This window comes from Patiria miniata, unplaced genomic scaffold (genome assembly GCF_015706575.1).
Source record: "Patiria miniata isolate m_02_andy unplaced genomic scaffold, ASM1570657v1 HiC_scaffold_17, whole genome shotgun sequence".
NCBI classification, from domain to species: Eukaryota; Metazoa; Echinodermata; class Asteroidea; order Valvatida; family Asterinidae; genus Patiria; species Patiria miniata.
Window position 1 is genome coordinate 715,794 of NW_024037055.1, and position 26,670 is coordinate 742,463.

Consider the following 26,670-nt stretch of genomic DNA (forward strand, 5'->3'; position numbering starts at 1 on the left):
ATTTGAGACACATTTAGGGGTAATGGTATGTAGGCCAATACATTTTGAAGGTTATATGACACTGCTGGGCCCCAAAATATTCCAAGAGAAAACATTTTTTTGAAGGGCTGGGATCAGACTGGAGGGGCTATTCTACTATGATTTTGATGAAAATATTGTGTGACAGATTTGTATCTCTCTCTCCCTCCAATCTTCAGTTTAATTCTTAGATAGCATACATGTAGCATGTGGAAAATTTAGAAAAATAGTAAGTAAAGGAGAGGTCTATGTCTGTTTGCAACAGAATATAGGGCTTTTTTTAGTAAGGGGTATTCTAGAAATTAGTGAACAACGTCCAGCAGATCAGGTCAGGAATATTAGGAAGAATCAGTGGTTGACCGCTGTGGAAATTTAGGAAATCAAGAGGGAGATTGCTCAGGTTGGGAATTTCCGAGGAAGTGTTGAGGATGGGGCCAATATTTCAATTGATGAGGTTGGATCTGGTAGTAATGGTCCAAGAAATGATGGGATGGATAGTCTCCGGGGTACAGGTGGTAGTTTGGAAGCTGGCATCAGGGATGTGGCTGCTGCACACGAGGGCGGAGGTCGATCGGATGAGGGGGTGCCAAGAGGAGCGGATCATGATACAGACTTAACAAAAGAGGAGGAAAGAATGCTGATGAGAATTGAAGAGATAATGTCACGAACAGCTAAAGAAAGCATCCCTGCACTGTGTCGTGTTGCCAGGACGAGTAATATACCTGAGCTTAACAGTCTCGTTTATGCAGGTGCAATCGTTGTGAAGGAAGAAGTGGGATTCAAGCGAGCTGTCAAAGGCAACAGGGAAGTGACACCTTGGTGGAAGCGTCAGCTCGAGGGACAGATCAAGGACCTCCAAAGGGATCTGAGTAGAATTGAGCAGTTGGACAGAGACGCTTTGAGGAAGTCTGACATGAGGGATAGACTAATGGCTAAAAAAAACGGGTGCGGGTTAAGAGTATAACAGTCGTCAAGGAGGAAATCAGATTACGAGGATTACAGCAGATTACGGCAAAGGCGACAAAGATGAAGAGATACGATGACATGATTCGGCAGTTTCGTCAGAATAGTCTGTTTAGGTCAAACCAGAGACAGATATTCAGGGAACTGGATGGTAAGGATGACGATTCTCAGGAAGTCCCAAGGGCAGCTGAGGCAAAGACTTTCTGGGGTGGCACTTTGAACAAGCCAGTGCAGCACAACAACCAGGCAGAGTGGCTGCAAGAAGTGAGAGAAGAACTGTATTCCTAGGCAGGAGGAGGTAGAGATCACTCTGGATGAAGTCAAGAGGCGTTTGAGGAAAGTGTCAAATTGGAAAGCCCCGGGAGTTGATCATGTTCATGGATACCGGCTGAAGAATTTCAGCAGTATACAGGGTAGATTTGCAGGGCATTTACAGAAGTATCTCTTGCTTTGGAATCTACCAAGGTGGATGATTGAGGGGAGGACTGTTCTGCTCATGAAGGACGTTGTAGTGGTATGCGATTAGCCTCTGTCGATGGTGGTGCTGTTCAAAACCTACGATTATGCACAATATATGGTGCTTTTAATCTGCAGCATTCAAAAAAAGGCACCAGTAACGGCCAATGGAACAAAACGGGGAAATTTTTCGGGAAAAGGGCACTTTTTCGGGAAAAAGGGCAGTTTTTAGGGAAAAAGGGCACTTGTTAAAAGAAATAAGGCACAAATGCTACTATTATACCCACAAATTGCGCGCATTAACCTTGTCTCTAGATATCGATATCATCAAGTAGTTTCGCCAAACCTCAGTATTGATGATCTTTAAATTCACCAAGCTGCTTACTGGCACAGTTGCCCCATTTTAACCTTATGGAAAATCATGTGAATAATTATAACATTGTGATATTTAACTCAGCTAACAAAATGGGGAGAAATGAGCTGGCTGTCTGTAAACTGGGCTTAAATTAGGCGAAAGGGTCGGCTTACGTGGGAGACTTGAATAAGTTCAAGGAAATCCCCCCCCCCAAAAAAAAAAAAAATTGCTTGCAAAAATTATGTCAATGTCAAAATGTTTTCTTTCCATTAATTTTCTTTCCAATGATTTTGAGAATTTCCTTGAACTTGTTCAAGTCTCCCACATTAGGCAGCCTTTTACTAATTAGGCCAATTAACAGACACCAACGATTTTACCTGTGTTTGTTTGCTGGGCTAAATATCACAAAGTTATCATTGTTCACAGGATTTTCCATAAGGTTTTAATAGAGCCACAGTGCCAGTAACTTGGTGAATTTGAGAAGCTCATCAATACTGAGGTTTGGCAGGACTACTTGAAGATATCTGGAGGCAAGGTAAATGCGCGCAACTTTTGGGTATAAAAGTAGCTATTTTGGATCATTACAATGTCCTCATAATTACTCAGTCACTTTATATGCTTTAGAAAATGTTATTGGAGTAAGGATGAGTAAGTAGAATCACCACAATAAAATTAAAGAAAAAATAAAAAGATAAAAAATACACCCATATATGGGGGAGAAATGTATTACACTACAGGTATTTAAAAATTGAATATATTTAGGGTCAAAATTCGATGGCATCCCCACATCTTGTTTGTTATGGTTCAAAGAATGGATCTACATGTAGCATGGATGCCAGCTATTACCAAAAAATGCCATGAAATTATTTTCTGGAGCTCTGTGTATTTTTCATTTGGCTGGCCTACTTGATGGCTGATCAGCGATCTTCTTGGCCCTAAGAAACCCAATGAGGCTACTTACCAAGAACTAGTGGATAGGCTAGAGAAACATTTCAAGCCTACAAAATCCGGCATCATCACTCGCTTTTTAATCAGCCAATATCGACTGTCTGGTGAACCAATTGCCAAATATTTAGCAGCACTGCGAGCACTTGCCAGTGACTATAACTATGGCTCCAATGTTGATGAGATGCTGAGAGACCGGCTTGTTTGTGGTGAGCAGGATGAACAGATCCAGATATTCCTGCGCGCTCAACCAGAGGACAAACTCGACCTCAAGTGCAAAGAGGAACTCGCACAATCAATGGAGCTCTCAGGTAAACACGCCAAAATGTTGACAACCTCCTCCAGTGCCAGTGCAGAAACAAGTACCAGCATCAACACTTTCAAGAAGAAACAAGCTCAACGCTCCAACAAGCCAAATCAATGGCAGAAATCTGCACGCAGTAGGCCTCCACAGCAGCCACGGCCCAGAAAGCCTTGTGGAAATTACGGAACTTTCCACAAGAGGCTTGAATGTCCTGCTTGTGGCAAGACATGCCACGAGTGCAACAAAAAGAACCACTACGCTGATTACTGCAGAAGCATCCGCTTCTACACAGTCAACCCCGATCAATACTCGGATGATGACGACCCTGTTGTGGAGGAGAAAGAATTATTCCACATTCGAGCCATAGAAGACACCAACCTGAACTGGAAGCATGACATTCTTGAGCTTGAGCTCTGCCGTGGGACGATTTTGAGGAACATGAGAGCTTGAGAACCTGGTCTGCTGCTTGGGTAGGCACCCTACGCACCGCCCGTCGGAGAGTAGGTGGAGGTACACGTCAAACTTCAGTAAAAGGAAAGGACAGTGGCTTCCCTGCCAGCCATCCGTAGGGTGGAATAACAGTAATCCCTGTAATGCAATTTGCATAAGTGCATTCTAATAAACATACAATTTTGGGCCAGCATTTCAGTCAAAATAAACAGATTATAAGTTGTTAAAGTATTGCAACTTCACACAATGGACACAGTTTTCACTTTAAATGCACAGGTTTCCATCATCAAACTCAATTTAGCACACAAACTGATTTTCATCTTAAATGTGAAATACAGATTTTTCCCAAGTATACAATACACAATTAATGGTTATACATAGCCAATCATTTTAATAATTACTCACAAGGCCTTCTGCTTCGTACGGGCCTATCCATGGAGATTGCGATGCGGTAACACAGTGGGTCTCGATCAGCCACAAGGGGGATTTTTAAAAACTCCCCTCTAAAGAGGGTACAAGGGAGTCCGCCCGACATGCAGTACGAGTACTTTGCTGCCCGAGGACGAGTACCGTCGTTTTGAGTACGAGTACTTTGACATTCGAGTACTGAGTACGAGTACGAGTACTCCAAAGAAGTACTCGAATAGTATTCGAGTACGAGTACCGAGTACAAGTACTACAACACTGCTGTTCTTGCATGGAGGGTGCGGATTCTGTTCAGGGTTAGCCATTGCTTGCAATGGAGGTCAAATGCTGGTGTTTTTACTGTGTTATCTGTGATGATCTCTCCATTGTTGGTGTTCCCATCTGCCAAGAGTCTGCGCCACTCAGCCTTAGGATCAAAGTCATCTAGGTATTCAACTGAAGACCAGAAGGGCTTGCGGGGACTTCAGGCGCATGTTGGGCAGGTTTTTCTAAATCAGCATGGATGGGAAGGTCAGGGTTAGCCTTGATGGTGCACAGATGCCTATGTGATGTCATCTCAATTTTCGTAAACACATCCCCATATATAAACAGACAAAGGTTATACGCAATCACACTTTTAGTTCTCTTGACTCAATTCAATTCAATTTATTTATTCATCCATCATGTGCCACATGAAATTTGCTTTCCTTTGTACATCATTAAAAATTCAGTTAAACATGTAAAAAAATACACTCATTACCAAAGGCGATGCACGAAGATAAGAACCAACAATAGAAATTGCACAGTAAAGAAAACAAAACAAATGTACTAAATGAAATGAAAAACAGCCCCATTAACAACATTCCTAACCCATACCCCCACTTCCATCTAACACCTTGACATATAGATATAGGACCAACCCATACCCCCACTTCCATCTAGCACCTTGACATATAGATATAGGACCAACCCATACCCCCACTTCCATCTAGCACCTTGACATATAGATATAGGACCAACCCATACCCCCACTTCCATCTAACACCTTGACATATAGATATAGGACCAACCCATACCCCCACTTCCATCTAGCACCTTGACATATAGATATAGGACCAACCCATACCCCCACTTCCATCTAGCACCTTGACATATAGATATAGGACCAACCCATACCCCCACTTCCATCTAACACCTTGACATATAGATATAGGACCAACCCATACCCCCACTTCCATCTAACACGTTGACATATAGATATAGGACCAACCCATACCCCCACTTCCATCTAACACCTTGACATATAGATATAGGACCAACCCATACCCCCACTTCCATCTAACACCTTGACATATAGATATAGGACCAACCCATACCCCCACTTCCATCTAACACCTTGACATATAGATATAGGACCAACCCATACCCCCACTTCCATCTAACACCTTGACATATAGATATAGGACCAACCCATACCCCCACTTCCATCTAACACCTTGACATATAGATATAGGACCAACCCATACCCCCACTTCCATCTAACACCTTGACATATAGATATAGGACTTTAAAAAATGCACCCTTATGACAACATCACAAGGCAAATGAGGACGTCATGTTGATGGCACTTGTCAATGCACGCATTTACAATGTAGTCTTAGCCTGTGCAAGTTGAGAGTCGATCTGAGCAAAGAGAGTGTCTAATTCAGTACAAATTAAACATTAAAACTTTAAAAATTCAGATTTTAAAATTTAAATCTTAAAATTAATGTGGCCTGACGTTGCGAACTTAGCAAGTTCTTCTTCAGAGGCTAAAACAGAAATGACAGAGGTACATACATTAAATTTTAAAATTTAATATCATCTAGCTTCCCAGCAAGTTTCTTGATGATAGGACATTCCATTATATGTGTTTTAATAACTGCATTTTTTTATGACGTCATCATGACGTCTTTACACATTGCATTTTTTATGATGTCATCATGACATTACATAATTGTCTCATTTTTGTGTAAATATCAGGGGTGGCGGAACCGGGGGGGCTGGGAGGCACTTCCCCTCCCCCAGATTTACCCAAGTGCCCCTTTTGCCAACATAAATGTTCCCCCTCGAGCATGAATGTGCGCCCTCGAGATGGAAAAAAAAAATGCCCTAAAAGTTTCTGACATTTGTTTAAAGTAACCATTACCCAAAATGGTATAGATATTGACATGAATGAGGAATATGAAAACCATGCCCCAAAAGCTTCACAATGCGCCCTGAAAATGGGCACATAATGCGTAGTTTGCTGCATATTGCCGGTTTTGAAGAGCGCCCCCTATTTTGAAAGATGGTACCAGCTAGCCCCCCCCCCCCGCCCCCCACTAGTGTCAGGTGACAAAAATGTGTCAACCTTTCAGCATGGATGTGCCAAAAAAAATACTTAGCAAGTGCCCCTTTTCGGTGATGCCCCCCCAGTTTAAAAACCATTCCGCCGCCGCTGGCAAATATCGATTGCCTAACAAATCTATCACAAAAAGAATTTTGAATTTAATATGGCTTTAAGGTTCAAAATCAAAAAAAAAAAAGCAAGTAAAATCACATGATGGCGTCATCATGAAAATTTTGACCTATAACACATCACACGCCCCAAGATATTTGCAACTTTTTTGGCGAGACGCTAGTGTCGGCACAGAAACATGTACTGCCATTATTGTTATACCATTTTAAAGCTGGGAATCTTTAATAATTTTATCCCTGGCGATTATCGGTTTGATATTTAAAAGAGTTCTAAAATTATTCGTGCTCAAATAAAACATGTTGAAGACAAAATCAATTTATGATAAGGGACTTCAGATGCAAACTCAAGTCAACAAGGTCCATAAAAAAAACCAAATGATTTATATTAACAACTCATTGAACTTGAAACAAAGAGCAATATTGTAAATTTATTTAAGGTGAAGTCTGCGTTGATCGAAAAGAAAAGGAAACACAGAAAGTACAGGGTGAGTCAAAAAAAGGGGAACCCAAACCCAATAAAATATATTTCATATTTAAAAAAAATATGTAGTACCAATAATAATGACTGGAAAACCAATTTCATAAGCTACTTTTAGATGAAAAAAATACTGAAATTACTCAATCCGTCCAAAGAATATCACCATTTAAACACAATGACACTAAAACCTGTCTCGTCCAAAAAAAAAAGCAATTCATTGTGTGTTTTGACTGTTTGGAACAACAAAGAAAATGACACAGAATACTTGTTTCAGCAACTGTCACCAACTGTAGTACACAATATCTTTATTAACAACCCTGGTTAGGCAAGCAATATGATTTATAAAATCTTGTTTAAAGGACGGGCCTTCAAAGGGTTTCCTTATTAATATTTTTAACATTTAAAGTGAGATTTTATCGCTGGTGATGTTTGAAAACAATTGCGACGATTCTTGAAATCGCATTTTTTTGACGAGACAGGTTTTAGGGTCATTGTGTTCAAATGGTGATATTTATTGTAAACGGATTGACCAATTTCAGTCATTTTTTCATCTAAAAGTACCTTATGAATTTGGCTTACCAGTCGTTATATTTTGGTGCTACATATTTAAATATGAAATATAATTTTAATGACTCACCCTGTAAAAGGCAACAAGATCATTACATTATGAACATGAAGCATTTCCACATTAAAAAAAAAGCACATGATTGATTTTTCTTGAAATCGAATGAGTTTTTTTTTTTGGACATGCCTTTATTTGAACACAAATAATTTTAGTACCTTCTGAAAGTCAAACCAATACTTACCGCTAGAGCCTCGCAAAAAATGTTGCGGGTATTTTGGGACGCGCTGTATATACACCAAGTTTCAACCCAATCTGACTAACAGTTCTCTATATATAGGGCTTTAAAATATGCACTTTTAAGATTATTATTTAATATTATTATTATTTATTCGACCTCAAAAAAAAAAAAAAAAAAACAGACAAAATATATATATATATATATTCATGTACAGAACAAATCCAAAAACTAGAAATACAAAAATAACGAGACAAAAAAAGCTATATACATGTACAATATACAACAAAGATGATAACAGCAGGGCAACTAGATGAGCATATAGTGAACTAAGTTAAAATCCATGAATAATGAGTAATGAGAGGATGAGTGTATGAGGAGAGCATGCAGTTGAAGGGACACCCCAAAAAAACGCAAGTAAAAACACACAAAAGAAACACAATACTCTGCAGGTCAGGGACAACAAAAGTAAACTAAATTATAGTTGCTCGGAAGCATGTTATCCCACACATAGTAAGACAGGAACACTGGAAGAAAAAATCCACAAGACACGAACAGGCAGGGAGAGGAAGACTGAATAATTGCATGCTCCTGGGTCAATATGGGTAGATTCAAAGTAAACAATGATTCAGGATTTAAGCAGATGTCTTTAAGTTGGAGCAGAAATGTCGGAAGGGGACAGATTGCAGTAGCATCCCGGATGTGTGGTGGAATAGTGTCCCACAACCTCAGGAATCGACGTGAAGGGGAGTGAAGTAGTGTATCTGTACGAGTGGGAAGATGGCAGAATGTGAGGGAGTCAAGATGACAAGGGTTGATGAAAGTGTTGTTTCTAATGGATTCACAAAGTGTGACGCCGTGTAAGACCTTAAAAACAAAAGAAGATAACAAATAGTTACGCCTATGGGTTAGGGGGTGCCAGTTGCATACGTTGTACCGGAAAAAAATTGTGTACAAAGTCTGTGGGACTTGGGATGGAAAAGAAAACAGAAGGGACAAAATTCAGATTTAAAACAAAGAAAAAAGCCCCCCAAAAATCAGAACAAAAGCAAAGTCGTTTCCGCAACTGTGCCGAATAGCCAATGAACTAAATGTTAAAAAAAATAAAAGACTGTATTTTTATATTAATATTAATTTTTTTCTTACCAAAACATCACATTGTTTAATATCTAGTGGCATTATGATTGTGTAACTTGTTTGTTGTGCCTTTTGGGCAGATTATCAGAGTGGAACTATAGGTTTTCCTGGCCAAATTCCCACAATGTTTATTCACGTTTGCAAATCGGTCTTTCATTTTCTTCTGAATTTGAGAATCGCTCTGAACACGTGTTTCATTTTCTCTACCAAAGCATTTGATTCCATTGCAGTTCAATCAATTAAGTGATTGAGCAGCACCTTTCGTTATGATTCATTTACAAGATTTCTATTTCGCTTTTAGGAGGCGATTTCAAACATTCGTCAATCTATCAGCACCAGATAAAATCAGGGGTTTCTTTTTCATTAACCGTGAATCAAATTAGCTGTACCTGAAATCAATTTAGAAAAGGTATGCTTGCGTAAATGAATGCACTGGTAACGTAATTGGCCGTCTGTTTCTCAAAACCGAATGCACGCACAATGAAAATCATTGAACTTTCGTCGAATTGAAATGGGATTAAAGACGTGCATTCAAATTCAGACGAAAACGAATGACCAATATTCAAAATTGGCCGGGAAAACCTATAGTATATGTACACGTTATTTGTATATGAAATTACTAACATGTTTTCACCAATCTTCAGGTATCCAGAAGGTTGATGCATCGTCCGTTGCTTGTGTTGAGACAACCTAACTTGCTGTGCATTGATGGAATACCAGTTAGTCCAGAAGAGAGGACTAAGGCAGAGATGTATTTTCTAGAGCAACAGGTAAAAATCAGTTTATTTTAGCCTTTTTTAATTTCTAATTTGCAACAAGTTTAAATTGTGGTTTACTAACTTTATTTTTAGCCTTCAGTGGATTCCATTCTTTTATACAAGCCTTCTTCAGTATGTGCTTATATTTAAACAATGATTTCACAGCACCCCTTTTGTGTTCCAAACAGGATACCACGGAATTTTAACAGTTCTTGTTATTGTAAATTCTGCATAGGACATAATAATAATAATAATAATAACGGCAATTTATAACCCGCCTGTATCCGCCAAAAATGACGCTGGCAAATAATGGTGACAAAGCAAGCACAGAAAGCTTCCTTTGCCACTCCTGTCCAAGACAAACTGGAAGATATCTTACATATTACATTGATGTACAACTCAATTTAAGTTTTGTTTTGACAATTCTAGGTCAATTTTTGTTACATTTCCGTTCGGTGTTAAAATACATATCGATTATTACATTACCGGTTATAACATTCCCTAAGGATCAAGTAAACAGATGAGAGAAAATGGCTAATATCAGTTTCCTCAGTGCCCTTTGAGAATATGTCAATTTTATAGCCAGATACATTACTGCTTCTCAGCTCGTTGCTCTCATGCTTCATTTTCAAACTTTGAGCCGTCAATTTCTTTTGCAGACTTTGAATTGTGTACTTTCATGCGTTAATTTAGAACTAGCTTCATTCAGTTAGACAACGCATACCCGTCATTCAATTTCGCGCGCGCACTTGGTGACTATAAGGAGAATTCCCTACCGAATTTTGCTTTCTTTTTCGTCTATGGGCAATCATTTTCGCACTTCAAGCCTTCAAATTGGAGAAGGAAAGTACAATGTATATGAGGAATACTGAAATGGACAATGGAGTTTACTGAATAATTTGATATTTTTATATACAACAAACACACCCCCCCCACACACACACACACAGCAGCTCGTTTTTACTATACTCATGAGGAACTGCCCCTTTCCTTCTTTTGTTCTCTTTTGTTTGTACTACTGCCCAGATCCTCGGGCCCATTGAAATCGCACACACCCCATTGTCCCAAGTCCTTAGTCTAATTGGATAACCAACCCACACCAATCTTAGTAAACACCGGCAATCGTGAACCCCCTGCCCTAATCCTCATTTCTTTGTTTGTACTCTAACTACTTTTTAGTAACAGCTCTCATTGGTTTTGTACACGAAACCAATGAGAGCGCCATAGCCCTCTTCACCACAGTCTTGAAGGCCAATCAGGCCATCTCCGTCATGATCAGAAATGGTGAATAATGTGAAAACAGCTTGGTTTGGATGTTGGGGTTGGTTCTATCAGGTAGCTGAGCTTGCATATGAGGCCTGGCATTGTCGTAAATTAGGAATATGGGGTCATCCCCTGTGAGCAACCCATCGCATTCTGCCACGGTTGCAGCGAGCAACTCCTCGAAAGGCTCCAAGGTTTGCATTTACATTTTCGGGTCGGGCCGGGTTGGTTTAGCCATCTTTTGAAAAATAAATAAAATAAACTGAAACAGTTTAGAAATTCAGGTGATGCAATATTATTGACTGTTACTGTGACCGCAGCCCATTGTGGTGTGGCCAATGTGCGTATTGTAACGGCGGTGCCGGGCCGCCGGCAGAGGGAAACCAAAGGAAAACCCAGAGGAGACCCCAGAGGTGACCCCGGAGGAGACCAGGAGACCCAAGCGGATACCCCAGCGGAGGCGCCGCCTTGTTCGGGGACGAACAAGGGTCCTCGGAGGGGGCTGTGTAACGGCGGTGCTGGGCCGCCGGCAGAGGGCACCAGCTCGGACCCACGGTGCAACTGTAGCGTTGGGACCCCTGCTGCTGGGCCAGGGAGACCCGTTGCCAGACTGCGCCGACTCAGTAGTGTGACTTTTGTATAGCGTTCCTTTTTGTTGTGAGTTGTATAAATAGAGAGCCTCGTGTAAAGAAAGTGGCAAGAATAAATGGCCGGAGAGCCCCGAAGCCCTGATGAATGGTGTCTGTGGTTTCCTTCGTCTGGCGTGTGAGAACCCCAGATTCGTTCTACGTTACAGTATATACTACCAAGTTCCAACGGTATCAGTTTCTCCAGTCAGATCGACACTGACACCACGTGGTGATACCACGCATTTGTTCAATAAGCGGAGTTACTCTTGATCAACCCACTGAGTATGACAGAGAGAGACGATGGTTTTGCATTAGAATGCATGCCACGTGGGTAAAGGCAAGCACAAAAAAAGTGATCAGTTTGTCCAAGCCAGATATTCGGGGGTTTTTTTCTGGGTTGGTTTCGGTTTGGGTCGGTTTGGGTCGGCCAGTGCCCTGGCTATGGTGGAGGTAGAAACGTCAGGCTTTTGAGGAAGGTTCTCTCTCAGACTCTCCTTCATTTAGCAGAGTGTGAGGAGCGGGTACGTCTGGAGGATAACTTGAAGGTGGTTCTTCATATCCTCGTCCATCTTTAAATGATGTGCTCCGCCCACAGGAAATGTTCAGGTCTTGCTGTTTTCAGATAGGTGGCTACTATGGATCTGGCTGTGGATCTCTTTATTGCTAGGTTATCCGCCAATTCCAGGTAATCATGGCCATTGCCCTGGAATGCCTCAATCAAACCAGCTTGATCGACATAGGAGATTCGCATGGGCACTGACCAACGGGACCTACTGCACGCAGTTAGCCGTGCGCCGGGATCCCCACCCGTGTCTTTTGTCTCCGAGGGAGTTGCCCAGCCACCGCCTCGTGGTTCTGTACAACTTGCCCCTCCAGACGGCACTCATTCACCAGAGTCAACTCGACCTTCGCAATCAGCCGATGATGCCGATGATGACAAAGAACCAGACCAATTACAGCAGCTGTCCATCGCAGAAACGGAACTCCGTTTTGTGTAGAGGGACATGACCCCCCCCCCCCCCCCCGCCCCCGCCCCCGCCCCCGATGAGCCCCCTCCGCCCGATCATAAATCTTTCAAGCGCAGGACGGGCTTCACATCTAACAATGACCGTGGTGTTCCCCATACTACCGTTGGATCAAGTGTGTGTGGAACACATCGACAACATTATGTCAACGGACAAATGGCGTCCAATTTTCAGGCGGGAACAGGATTACTATCATTGACCGTTTCGTTCTTCTTATTCTTCAGTCAAATTCAGGTGATTTATTGCACCGATCCCACTGCGGCAAACGCAGCTGGGATGAGGACTTTTTTTTTTTTAGGCCACTCATTGCAAGCCTTGCAATTGTTATCAGCTACATTGCCGATTTCATTGTCGGTCCTATGTGCCTATTGGAAAAAACAAACAAACTTGGCAGGTGCAATTGATGGAATGGCCCGTCTGAGTTGCGAGCCATGCTCTGTATCCCTCTACAGTAGCCACGGTTGGGTGGCTTGATGACAAAGGGACATGCCGCACTGTGCTCAGCCATGCGTCGGTGTTTCTGCCTGCACTGAAATCGCTGCAGCTTTTATGCACATTTACACAGTGTACAGTGTTCAGTGTACATGTGTATGCACAGTCGAACCCTGGTAAGAAAGCACAGTTAATACAACTTTGTGCTTATGGGCTCCGTGCGCCAATGAAAGAGGGCGCCCTTTTACCTAGCAACGACGTCTTATGGGCGGGACATTTAGCAGGTTGACGCGCACCGTTCCTTGTGTGTGACGCACGTCTACCAGGGGATTTGTACTATGTACACGCAGTGGTACGGCCGCGCGTCGCGGCAAAATTGCAGTCAGGCAAGATGGCGTCGATTGGTCACCCCCAACTGTACTTTCTTTGCCGGTGAGGGGGTACTTGAGAACGGAGCGGATAACAGGGAAAATGTTAAGTCCCAAGTCTTTGATTTTCTTTTTTCTTTTCTTTTTGTACAAAGTACCTGTTATAACAAGGACCTTGTTATCAAGTTGTTCAACTGTAATGTCCAGTTTCTCGGAGGGAGTTGTTTAACCACTGACTGTGGCCGTGTGCAACTCTTCCCTCCAGATGTGCTACTCGGTTTCTTGTTTATGGAGTCAATTCGGCCCTTGCATTAGGATGGTTCATCAGATGGCAGCTGCCCTTCACAATGAACTTCAGCCTGAACATAACATCAATGACTGATTGTTATGATGCTTCCGTAGATCAGGCATGCGTGGAACACATTCGCAACATTGTGCCTGCATCCAAAATGCCTGTTGCTCTTTCAGCAAGAATGTGATCATTACCATTTTCTATTAGCATATTTGGGTAAATTTTTTGTTGTTGCCAGTAAACCTTCCCTCTCCAATGCAGCTAATGACAAGCTGCCAGCAAGGACCACGTCATTCAAACGGCCCTTTGTAGATAATACTCGGCAAGCTTGAATACATTTTGCAGTAGACATGAAGTACGTTAGGTTTAGTCTTAACTCGAAAGTATCAGCGGACGTGTTGATTGCTATTTTCACTGTTAAGAGTGTAGACCCTAACAACCTCGTCCCGCTGGGGTAACATGCTTTATGAGCTGTTTCTCCTGTCAAAGGGCGCCTGCCAAACATTCGAGTCCCACTTTGTAACGAACACAAATATTTTGCGGGGGATATTGATGTTTACATCCATATTGGTCAATGACGACTGCTCAGATGGTCAATCTCAGAAAGCCATCATCCCCACGGTCAGACCAGCGCAGGGGACGAACAAACTGTTGTTTGTTTTCTCAGCTGCTTACCTCTTGAGATTGTGTGGCCGCCCTATCAACATCTTTTGCGCGCCACCCCACATAGGCTAAGACCTTCACTGGTAACAACGACTCCGATTCGGCTTCACTTGTTTTGATGACTACCATAAGTAACTTATCTAGACTCATGACTCATGTGAGCTCGTTGTAGAGACTTTGAGGCTGAAATCACATTGGGCCAACACAGTGTTGCACCCCTCGTGTTTTTCCCTTGAGGAGATGTTTATGAGATTTAGTCGACTTTCATACATATCAGCATGGGAAACAAGCCCTGACCTGAAGGGTACACAACAGCAACTTCCTATCAGGCCAGAGCACTGGACATTTTGCGGTTTCAAAGATTCCCGCTGCAAATTCATGGTGGCCCCATTCAGCCTTTTCGCCTCACTCCTGGCCTCTGCTCAAATAGTAAAGGCGATTGGGCTGCGCTGCGGAAACAGAGAGTGACATTCACCTATTTTCCTTGTACCGGCACAGTCATCACTGCATCCAGTGTTGGTCATGCCCTGACTTGCGCAGCGCCTCCAGTGATGGTTCAACGTTGCAAACCTCACAGAAGTGTGCCTCTCACAGCTCACTAATTGTCATGGCAGACATGTTACCCTGACAGTTGACTACCCACCACTCGCATCTAGTAGCGGGTTGGTGAGGCCCTGTGTGAGCATCATCCAAGTTCCGTTAACATACTTGAGATGCTGGCAGTCTTGGAGAAACTCTGATGTTATTTTGTAAAATCGGTGATGTGCCAGATGATCCTGGTTCGATGTGACATTGACACGGTTGTGGCTTACATCGACGACCAGGTGAGTGCGCAGCCTGCTCAACTGTGTACTCTCTCACGAGAAATCCCTTGTTGGTATTTACGGCACAGTTTGGTGCTTTTGACTATCCACCTCCCAAACAAGAAAAACGTTGCTTCTAACATCCTCCTTAGGGGTGGTTGATCCTCTCAACAGTGGTAGCTGCTAAAAGTGCGGTATGGCATGTACTCCCGTAGGATATTTTTGCTAAAATTAATTTTTTTTGCTGTTTTGGCTTCAATAGGGACCAGACTGTGAGAAAATGATGGGGTTCAAATTTTCTGACCCCTCCCTCACTTCTTGGGTGGTCATTTCAGTTTTGACCCCCTCAAAACTTTGGTATGGCATGTACTCCCGTAGGAATTTTTAATTTTATTATTTTTTTTTGCTGTTTCGGCTTCATTTTTTTGCTGTTATGGCTTCAATAGGGACCAGACTGTGAGAAAATGATTGGGTTCACATTTTCTGACCCCTCCCGGTCGGAGTGGAGTCATTCTGGGATTCCATAGTTGGAGATGAATTTTTCCCATAGAAGTCGTGCCACAGTCATTGCCTTCTCATCTCTAGTGGGATAGGCTTGAGAATATCGGGTGTAGTGGTCTGTGATGAACAGTATGTGTTCATACTGTCCCTTGGAAGTCTCTAAACCTTAAAAAGAATTGATGCACACTAATTCCAATGGCCTACTTGTCCTGATGCTCTGCAGATCCGCTCGTCTTCTTGTGTCTGGTGTCTTGCGGAGTGCACATCGTCTGCATTTAGCAATGTACCTCTTCACTTCAGAATACATTTCTGGCCATAAGTATCGGTCTTTGGCGTGTACCATGGAATCATGTATGTGCTTGAGGACTGGGTTTTGCATCATCCTGGGTAGAACTAGGAGGAACTGTCTCCCTTGCATGATCTGCTACATCTTCATTAAAAGGCCTGGAACCAAGGCTGGTAGAGCAGTTGACTCTCCATCATAAAGCGCTTTCCACAGGCTGACTTCATCTTATCTCGGCAGGCTCGTATCACATTGGTCTCAATACGTACTGTGGTCTCCCATCGAAATTCGGTTTAATAGCGGAACAAAGACCAGGACTTTGTTAATCTGCTGCCCCATAATTTGAATGTCTACCACAATAACACCAGAATGCTGAACTGGCTGTCCTCCAGCTCCTGTAATGGACACATCGGATGGATGTAGCTTATGTCGGCTCAAACTGGGATGTCGTTCCACAAAATCATCAGTTACTGTAGTTGCTTGGGCACGGGACCCGGTGTTGAGCAGCTCTGAACAAGAAACTCCAGTGACTCTAACCTCTGCTCTGTTCACTGGTCCTGTCAGGGGTAGCTTGGTAGTTTCGTGGACATGATCTGGGGGAATTTTGTTGACCGGGCATTTTCTAGTAGAACCAACAGATAGCCCTATCCACGGGTTGGTCTAGTTTAACGGAGCTTGCTGCATTGACGTCTGCTGGACCTGAGGTTGGGTTGTAGGGGCTGGTGCTGTCATCCGTTGCATGACATTATGAGATGGGTGTGGTGCGTTGTGTTCTCCAGGGCAGTCTCTTGCAAGGTGTTGTAGCATCCCGAGTATGGCTTATTTTGGCGGGGCTGACTCATGGGCTGAGGAGGGAATACTGCTCTTTCTAGCTGCATTAGATGCTGTCCATGTTGTACTTGTTCTCGGAGCACTTGGCCTAGTGCTTCCACCTGACTGTTACACATAACCCTTATCTCGCCCACTTGCTGTGCGATGAGCTGCTGCAGGGCAGGTGGTACATCATCTCTTGGCTGAGGGGGTGTGGCATCTTTCCCGGGCTGACTCTGCTTATCTGTGGTCTTGCCTCCCATTTTTGCCGGGGGAGACTGTGAACCATCTCACTCATGGTATAAAGCGGACTCTCCATGTCCTTCGTCAGCCTCCTTCGTTCATCTCGTTGCTTACTCTCCTCCGCCACAACCCTCAATTCCACCCTCAGATCCATGAAGTCTCTGCAGGACTCGTTCGTCTCGCAGTCCAGCCATGTACTGGTTGGTCAGAATTGAATCCCTGCTGGTCACCAGGAATTCATGACGGCCTTGTCTCTGACACCTCGGTTGTTCTCGTATTGGCCGAGAAAAGAGCAGGAGTAGGGCGAGGAATGCTATGATGACTGAGATAGGCATAGGGGTCAGTCCGGAGGGGGGGGGGGTGTCCCCAGGTGAAGAGAGACCCCAGCTGCTGAACCAAAAGTCAGACAAAGACACTTCTGGCTGCTTTAAAAGTGTAATAAATTAACTCAGAAAAGCCTACAAAACAACTCTAGTATTATAAATGGGGGGGGGGGGGGTGTGTCCAAAAACGGGTGACCCCCAGAAAGTGGGTGGGGGTCCGAACAATTTGAACCCCATCAATTTCTGATAGTTTGGACCCTACAGAACCCAGAAATGCAAAAAAAAAATCAATTTTAGCACAAACATCCTACGGGAGCTGTTTTATTGACATACCATATACCACACTATAAGCAACTAATCATGTCAATCTGCTTGTTTCATGGATTAGTCACAGATTTTCGGTCTACTGCGCGGGGGTTCCTGACCCCTGCATGTGGCAGACGAATACATGTTGGAGATGGACGGGCTGCTTATTTACACCATCCGCCGTTTCCTGTTATCCCTCGGGTACTGAATCAACTGGAACAGAAGGATGACAAGGTCCTCTTCTTATAAGAAGAGGACCTTGTCATCCTTCTGTTCCAGTTGATTCAGTACCCGAGGGATAACAGGAAACGGCGGATGGTGTAAATAAGCAGCGGTTATAACTCCCTGTTGGTCCCATTGATTGGTTTCCCAGGGTTATAACCATTCTCTTGGTTCACCAGTCAGTTGTACTTCCGAGGATAACAATATTCTGTTCCAGCGCAGCTTGGTTTTCCTTCATCTGGCTCCGCAGGAATTTCTCTTGATGTGCTGAGTGCTGTCAATCCCTGTTCACATCAGACCTTTCTTAAACAAGCACGGCTTTTTTTACAGCCTGCACTTGAGGGACCTCTAACATGACAGTAGATTACTTTATGTTAGACAGTCGTACCCCATGTCAGTTAATTAAGGTGATGTTTGTTGCAACACCCCTGAAGTGTGGGACCTCTTCAATGCCTTTCTTATAAAAAAAAACCACATTAATCGAGATCTTTAAACATGTAGTTCCTTGAACCAGTTGACAATTTCACATCTGTTTCAATTGTCCCTAAGATTGCTTTTTTGTTGGCAGTTGTTACTGCTAGATGTAGTAAAGACCTGTTTTCTGTATAGACGGACCACATCTGGTGTGGACCGAGTGTGCCCGTCCGATTCCTACGGAAGGATTTTGAACTAAGACTGTCGGAATTCTCTTGCCTCCAAACATCTTTGTTCCAGGCATCAAATTATTCTTGTACGTTCCAGACGGAGAATGTTGGTGCCAATCATGACTTTCACATCGTACATTAGCTGCACAGGGACGCTTTGAATCGGTCACGTGCAGTTGTCACGTACATGTATTTGTCTCGACAACCGATGTAAAGCCCAGGTTATTGTTTCTTTAGGTGTGGCTCAGTAGCCAAGATGAATTCATGAAGTGAACATATGTACATGTACATGTGTGTGTGCCACATACCCCTGTATGTGTGCTATAGTGGTCAGGCAGCCATAGAGTGGCAATTTTGTGCTGTTACCTTTGGTAAGTTACATTTTATTTATCTCATTGGGAAATAATTATTGTTCTTTTTACTAGATATACTGTCATTGATTCAGGGGATTTTAGAGACATTTCAGAGATAATTGTGCAAGCCAAATAATTGATTTGTGTATTTAAAGAACTCTCATAAGATTGCTTGTGCAAGTGTCCACAGCGATAAGATCTTTGGATTTCATTTTATCCCAATGTTAGGCCCCGTGGATTAATTCCGATTTGCGTGCGCCCCCGTGCGCACGCGTGCGCACGCGTGCTCATGCGTGCTACCCCGTGCTGCACGGGTCTGCCCGCAATTGCGTGCCGTTGCGTGCCGTTGCGGGCAACTGCGTGCCATTGCGTGCTTATGCGGGCTATTGAGCACAGGCAAGGGTTGCTACACTAATCCCTAGATTAACGCTGACAAAAGAAATTGGGTAGCCGGCCAAGGCGGCACCAGACAAAGAGGTTGTGATAAATAATGAAAGGTTTGCGATGAAAGGGCTGGAGTTCCAATGACATAAAAGACGTTGGTGCCTGGCAGTGCCACAATGCATGGTGTCTGGATTACTCTTTTATGATACGTGACATTACATGTACATGTACTACACTTTACGTACGTAAGGCTAGGCTATTTTCATAGCTTTTTTTGCGTCGTTTGATTGAGCTCCGGACATATTATATTTCCTTTTTATTTTTCGTTGAGAGCTTCGGTTTTAATTGAAAGACACCGAACGTTCTTACTGTAAATATGAACGTCAGTTGAAAGACTGCTTTATTTATGTCATTATTCTTAATTTATATTAATCTGCATTTTTAAGAAAGTTCCACTCCATTATTCAAGTTAAACACCAATAATTGAAAGAGAAAGAATACACATCATCAAGTTCATTTTCATCATTCAACTTTATAGTCCTCCGATCAAAAGTCATGATAAGCACTGCTGTACATCAATCATAGGCCTGCACGTACGTATCGTCATGATATGTTGATAAAGTAATAGGCCTCATAATTGGGGCCGTGCCCATTGAGAGTCAAGTTGATTTTTTTGTTGCAATGGCGATCGGTATTTTATTTGCTGTAGGCCCATGCATGCACAATTGAAGTTGAATGTTTTGTTCGTTTCATTGCAACTGTTGTATCCATTTTCTCATTGACATAAAAAAAAATGTTATGTGCTCTCAAATTTGATTTGTGAATTTCAAATTGTGTGGCAAAATATGAAATTTTTAGGGCACTTAGTGCTATTAATAAGCATATTAGTGAAGTTTTGCTTTTGGTCCCCAAAAAGTGAAGTGATGCACCATATTCCACGAAACTTGACGCTGAAATTTCCAACAACTTCTAGAGCCAAATATGAAAAGATTCCCATATCTGGCCATCAGTAATTTTTCCCTTAAATGACCTATCAGCCATCAAAAAGTGATATTGTCCTAAAAAAATCTAAATTTGCAGGGACAAGTTTTGAATTGAGAAAACACTTAGAAATTTTCAGACCTGCAGTCCCGTAGGGTTTGTGCACAGGGTGACAAATGATTACCAGATATAGGAATCTTTCCGGCCATTTAGTTAATCCGGTGTTTATCACCTCCCGCCCCGATTTCCACGCAGCCCTGATTTTTTTTGGCACAATTGCAGAATACCCCGCCACTCAATCTACCAAAAGTATAGTTCCGATCCCGCCCAGCACAACGCAGCACACGGAATATGTGTCCACGCATTATCCCTGTTTATAAAAACCACCACCGCGTGTCAGACAACGTCTGGCAATGGCCGATCCCGCTCCACACAACACGGAACATGCGTGCACGCGTTATTACTGTTAAATACCGCCAGCCAGACTACATGTAAGTCTGACACCACTTCCATCAGCGTACAATACCATGCGGTTGTAGACCAGTCTAGCTGCGTCTCGCCATTTACAAAATTCTCTCATTTCGCTTCTGTACCCCGACCTTTAAATTTCTTTGCGGCAAGGTGCGGCAAGCTTTTAATAATTTCTTTTGATACCACTGTTTCAATAAAAGTCTGCACTTAGTTCTGGGTACGAGTGTACCAGACCGTACCATTTTTATTTATAAAGTTATGATAAAGACAGTTCGATTTTTCAAGTAGATTTTAATTCTACACGGTGTTTTAAATGAAAGTACCGGCTCACGCGGTAATGTTTGGGGCATTTCCTGTCCTTTCCTGGGCACTTTTATCATTTCGTTAAAATTTCCTGTCTTTTTGGAACGCGTGTAATTATTGGTACCACCAGAGTAGATGAGTCATGCTTGGCCCTGCCAAGTGTTTACAATTAACTAATGACCGGATTAAGGGACACAATGGCTAAAGTCCAAGACGATGTCTATTGTGCATTTCTGCGGTTTGTTTGTAATGTTGTACCACCTGGCACTGAGCCCGTTTGCGTGCCACTGCGTGCAAGTCCATACCAATGCGTGCCGATGCGTGCCGATGCGGGCCAGTGGGTTCAAAATCTCCTTTGTTCGAGCTTGCCTGCGTGCGCACGCGTGCGCACGGGGGCGCACGCAAATCGGAATTAATCCACGGGGCCTTATCTGTCATTCAATTAATTCATCCTTCTATTAAACCCCATGAAATGAGTATTGTTTGGAGGGCATTATTTATTTCATTAAATCTTTCTGTATTAGGCATGCGTGTACATACATGTGTTCTGAAAGGCAATTTATAGTTATTTATTTCTCCGCCTACTGTTATGCTATATTTAGTATTCTTTTGTTTTGTTGGTTCCTTACAGCTAATCGGTTTGCTGTTTAACCTATGGTTTATGGTTTACGGCAGTTTACAATCTGCAGTTTGCAATTTGAAGTTATGCTGTTTTTCGGTTAAGCCAGTTGTGATATTGTTGATTAAACTGTATTAGCAATTTGGCAAATTTGTGTCTTTTGAGTTGTTGGTCTGGGCCACTATAACCCTGCCATACCAGCAGGCTTCTCTCGACACGTGTTTGTCGGGACAACCCTGCCATACCAGCAGGCTTCTCGCGACATGTTTTGTCATGACTACCCTGCCATACTGGCAGGCCTTTCACGACATGTTTTTATCACCACGATCCCACCATACCTGCAGGCTTTTCATAAAAAGATTGCCTGAAGGTTGGTTATGGTCATCCATGGAACCATGGACGTATCAACGGCAGAGGCCATGTGATCAGCCCGTGTGCACAATATTATAGGCAAAGTTTGGGAGAACAGTGTTGAGGGCGACTGACTGAGCCCCACCATGTTCACAAGACATTTTCAGACCGGAGACCTCCCCATAATTGGATACTGCCTAAGAAAGCGGACTTAATATTCTAACCACAGTCCCTTCATCCAGCCCCCAGGGACCTCCATCTAACTTGTTGGCCTCTCTGCAACAGCAGGCCTTTCTCAAGATGCTGCCACTCTCACAGCACACAGCTCTAAACATTTACGGCTTGAGACTTTGGCATTATTATAGATGATGTGGACAGCAATCGGTTCATCCAACCACATCTCCTCTGACATTGGTTGGTGATTTTTTACTTAACGCTATCTACAACCGATTTGAAGATGGTTCTGTGATCTCAAACAACAAAGTGGTGACCCATCTCCTCAAAGGAAAGTTTGTTGAGCGTCCCCCAATAGGTAACCTTATACCTTCCTAAGACAACAACCAAGTCATAACAGACGTTAATGAAGCCCCCTTTTAGCCCCTGGGCGCTGTGCTTCAGGACTATTTAAGGGGTGATCAACTTCGGATTGAAATTTCTCCCTAAAGTTATCAGATTATAGCCCTCCCCCCCCCCAAAAAAAGTAAAAATGAACCAAAAAATGAAAGATGATAATATAAGCTTTAATTTGATGCATGTCTTGAATGCCTTGTGAGTATTTTCCCTGAATTTCTGAAGTGGGAGCATGTAACATTGGGGTCTGTGGCAGTTTTTAAGTGGTCTGTAGCCTTGGGGGGGGGGGGGAGCGCCAATGAAATCCTAAAATCATTCACAATATATTAACTAATGCACCCTTGTCACGGCTATTTCTTCTTTAGGGGGAGACCGTTCGCATGTACATCACAATCCTTCTTTTTGCTAATGCAATTTTTTTTACGGAATTTATTTTTGGGGGGCTAGACAACATTTTTGGGGGGCTACAGCCCCCCTAGCCCCCCCCGTAGAACCGCGCCTGGGCATGAGTGAGTCTACTTTACAAGTGTCAGCCAGTCAGTGAGTCAGTGAGAGAAGTCTAGAACTGGCATGTTGTGAACTTTCTTAGGTTTTTTTTCCCACTGCATCCTCCCTTGTCATTTTAAAGTTTGAATTTGAACATCTTTGTTTGATATCAACTTTTTTCTTTGTTGATATATATTCAGCCTGCAACATCTGGGACTTCCACTCAAGAAACAAGCTTGCCAGGGATTTCACCATACAAAAACCAGGCTGCTCCAGTTAAGATCACAAATGTACAGCTCCAAGGAGCATCAATGGACAGATCCAACTGGGGCCAATCTGCCCAGTATTCAACTTTAGAAGACCAAGTGGGATACCAGCAAGACAATTTCAGAGGTAGTTATCCAATTGCTTTTTGTAAATATTTGTACATGTTTTTAGGAGTTTATTATTATTATGATATTTTGGTGTTTTTATGTATGCGTGCTCTTGTACGCATACATAAACCTCTTGTACCTGATATACAGCGAAGATGAGAAAGAAATACCTAAATATAAAGTACACATACATGTAAACTATCCTCAGTGGCAGCGTTGGGGGGGGGGGGGATTAAGCTGAAATTTGGAATATACTTAGATGATATTAGTATTCAAGTACTCAAGAAATAAAAACTTGTAGGATTCCTAGAAATGGAGATAAGTAAAAAAATTTGGGGAACTTTTCGAAATATTTTTCCACGACTTTTAGGTAAGCTTTTCCAGTGACCAGTATTTATGTTTCTGCATCAATAACGGCGATTCAAGGCACAATGCAAAGCCTTGACAAACACAAGGTTGCAAAGTTGCATCCTGGAGGCCTAGAAAAGCCTTTGATATGCACTACGCTGTTGCATTCTTCAGTGTATAGAATATATGGATTAGTCATTCAGCATTTAAAAATTGAACTCTGGGGTGGGTGGGTCAAAAAACAAATGAAAAAAGATAGAATTTTAATTTTTTTTTTACTATTCTGAATCGCCACTTTATTGCTATAAATCATGAACTCGTAACTAGCCATAAAACAGCTGTGTGATCAGTTGAATAACAGACACTTGGTCTCTACTTTACATTGTGTCAGTTTAATGTACCTAGTATCACATTATTTATTAATATCATTCAAATATTATTATATTACTCCCATTAGCACCAAACAGGAGGCAGCGTTCTGTGCATTCTGACACAACTGTATCGGCCAACATAAATGGAAACAGGGCAGCCCAGTCCAGCCATGCCCAAGGTCACTCAAGGACTCAGTATCAGCTACAGCATCAAGTACCATATGTACCCCACCAGGGACACTACCAAGGCGCCACAACTTACGAGGATGGACTTCAAAGCAAATACTGTCAGAATAATGGGGGGAAAGGTTTGCCTCACTGATATGCATATGTTAGGTTAATTCCATATCAGGGGCGGATCCAGAAATTTTCGCGGGGGGGGGGGGGGGGGTTTCATCGGCAAAAAAATGTAAGTGCATTTCTTTTGGGCCATGATAATACTATGCACAAAAAAGCAATGGTCAATTCCTGTAATTTACCCTTAGGGAGACAAGTTAGATTAAGGAGACACTTCAATATCTTTCTGTTTCAACTTGTATTTCTAGGAAAATGTTGATGTAGCAATAGCATTACTCAAGTCTGAAGTCACAAGTGACAATCAGTGAGATAGGCATAAACAGGGCACAAAGCTGGCCCTGTTGGACCAGCAACAAATCGCCAACTTGTGAATTCTAATATACCCTGTGAAAATATATCCTTGAGAAAGTGATAATTGAATAGCTTTTGAAGATTGGTTTATTTGTTTCACAATTTGTAAACCATATGGTTGTTCTGCACACACTCAGGCATGAAAAAAAAAAAAAAGCATGAAACTTATTGGTCTATTTGTTTTAACAAATCTGTGCACTGTTTATAGAAGGTGCAACATACTACCTGTGTGGTTTATTGACAATTTCTTGTTCTTATAATAAAGTCTGATCCACAAATTAAGAAGATGCATTTCTTTACCTGGCTAAATAGTTCTAGATGACAAAGTAGAATTGGGGGCGATTTTATGGAGATGCTAGCACATCAGCCTGCTGATAATTATAGCAAACTAATTGCTCAGCCAAAAACTGGTTTCCAGCTAAATATTGTGAAAGTGTTTCCCTGATATTGGCCAAGCACATATTTTTTTTAAGCAGTTTTTTTGCTCAGCATCTTCATGAAATTGGGCCTAATTAACTCCTAGACTACAGGTACATGTACATACAAAGTGGAGTGTTCTTGATCTGGTGTATATTGTATAGTGATTGGGTTTCAATCCAAATACCGGTGTACTGTTTTTGCTGAGGTGGCGATGATCCAAGTTCAAGCCAAAAGTTCGAAGTTAAAAATTAGCAGGTATCAAAAGTTTAATATTGAAACCTTATATTTTGTTTGCAAGTTCAAATGAAATAAAACCTGGTACAAATTTGAAGTTCGGAGAAGGTTCAAGGAAACAGACAGGATTTTTTAAAATATCATTTGAAATACAATGCAAATTTTACAGTAAAAACGTCCAAAAACGGGGTTTAAAATGTTAAGTCCAGTGCATCATTTATTATACATAAATACCTGAGTTATCTTACCCATTCAGGCACTTTGTTGAATAAATAGAGTGTAATACATTACTGAACAGCATCTTCATGAAACATTTATGAATTTGAACAAATGCATCCCTTTGGGTTTGAGTATTTTTTTCATACATTATAATTAAATGTCACTTCTGTTTTGATAACATCATCCCTGGAAAAAAAATCCAACATGATTATCAATTTTAATAGACAGGTTAAATCAACAACATACGTTAATAAAAGAATTTCTGACCATATGAGTATGTATTGATACACCTATATTGAGGACCAAAAGTGGACAACCCATTTTCTCAAAAATCGGCTAGAACAAAAACAGAATGGTTGAAATGGAGTCCTCTTTCTGAATTTTCATTTGTCTATTATCAAAAATTTGGATTTTTATTTTCTTGTACACAGGTGGTCAAAAGTGTAAAAACCAAATTTGTGAATTTCTACTAGCAAAAAATCGGAAAGAGCGTCTACGACCAAACCAAAATTTTTGAATTTCTACGAGCAGAAAATCGGAAATTGTGTTTATGACTAAACCGAATTTCTGAATTTCTACTAGCAGAAAATCGGAAATTGCGTTTACTACCAAACCAAGTTTCCAATTTTTACTAGCAGAAAAAATGGAATAAGCATTAGATACTCAACAAAATTGGAATCATTGGCATGTTTTTCGTGTTCCGGAAGTTGGGTGTAGAATGGATCATAACTTCACGTATGAGTGATGCTGCTTTGCGCCTCTGTGGAATGGTCGATTGATTGTGTATACCAACATTATGGCTCAGTGTTTCCGTACTGGCATTCATTGATGAACTTCTTCAATGCAATAGATATGTGTTTGACGATCTAGCAAACAAAAGTCGGAATGACATAAAAGGTATACTTCTGTTTTAGAAGCCAGATCCAGAAGGGCAGATCTAGAACACAATTTTGGGGGGGGGGGGGGGGGGGGGGGGGTTGGGCCCCCAAAAACATTGGGTCCCCAAAAATTAGGGCATGGGGTTCGGGGCCCACTTTATAACGGCCCTGAAACATTTTTGGACTCTAGATGCTCTGTGGTGCGATCTGACCACTTTAACCAAATCTTTTTGAGGAAAAGATGGTGGTGTACGTAGTGACAGCCTTTATGCCCCGTCACTTAAA

General features: G+C 42.2%; 1 protein-coding gene across 1 annotated transcript in view; it reads left to right on the top strand.

The window, feature by feature from the left end:
* Nucleotides 1–26,194, top strand: part of LOC119723310 (leucine-rich repeat-containing protein 9-like) — a 165,845-nt gene extending 139,651 nt beyond the window's left edge. Inside the window, exons 22-24 of the mRNA XM_038193864.1 lie at nucleotides 9,455–9,580; nucleotides 23,094–23,286; nucleotides 24,073–26,194. Coding sequence (XP_038049792.1) covers nucleotides 9,455–9,580; nucleotides 23,094–23,286; nucleotides 24,073–24,308 — 555 coding nt within the window. The 3' untranslated portion in view covers nucleotides 24,309–26,194. The remainder of the gene's footprint in view (nucleotides 1–9,454; nucleotides 9,581–23,093; nucleotides 23,287–24,072) is intronic.
* Nucleotides 26,195–26,670: the final 476 nt, after the last annotated feature.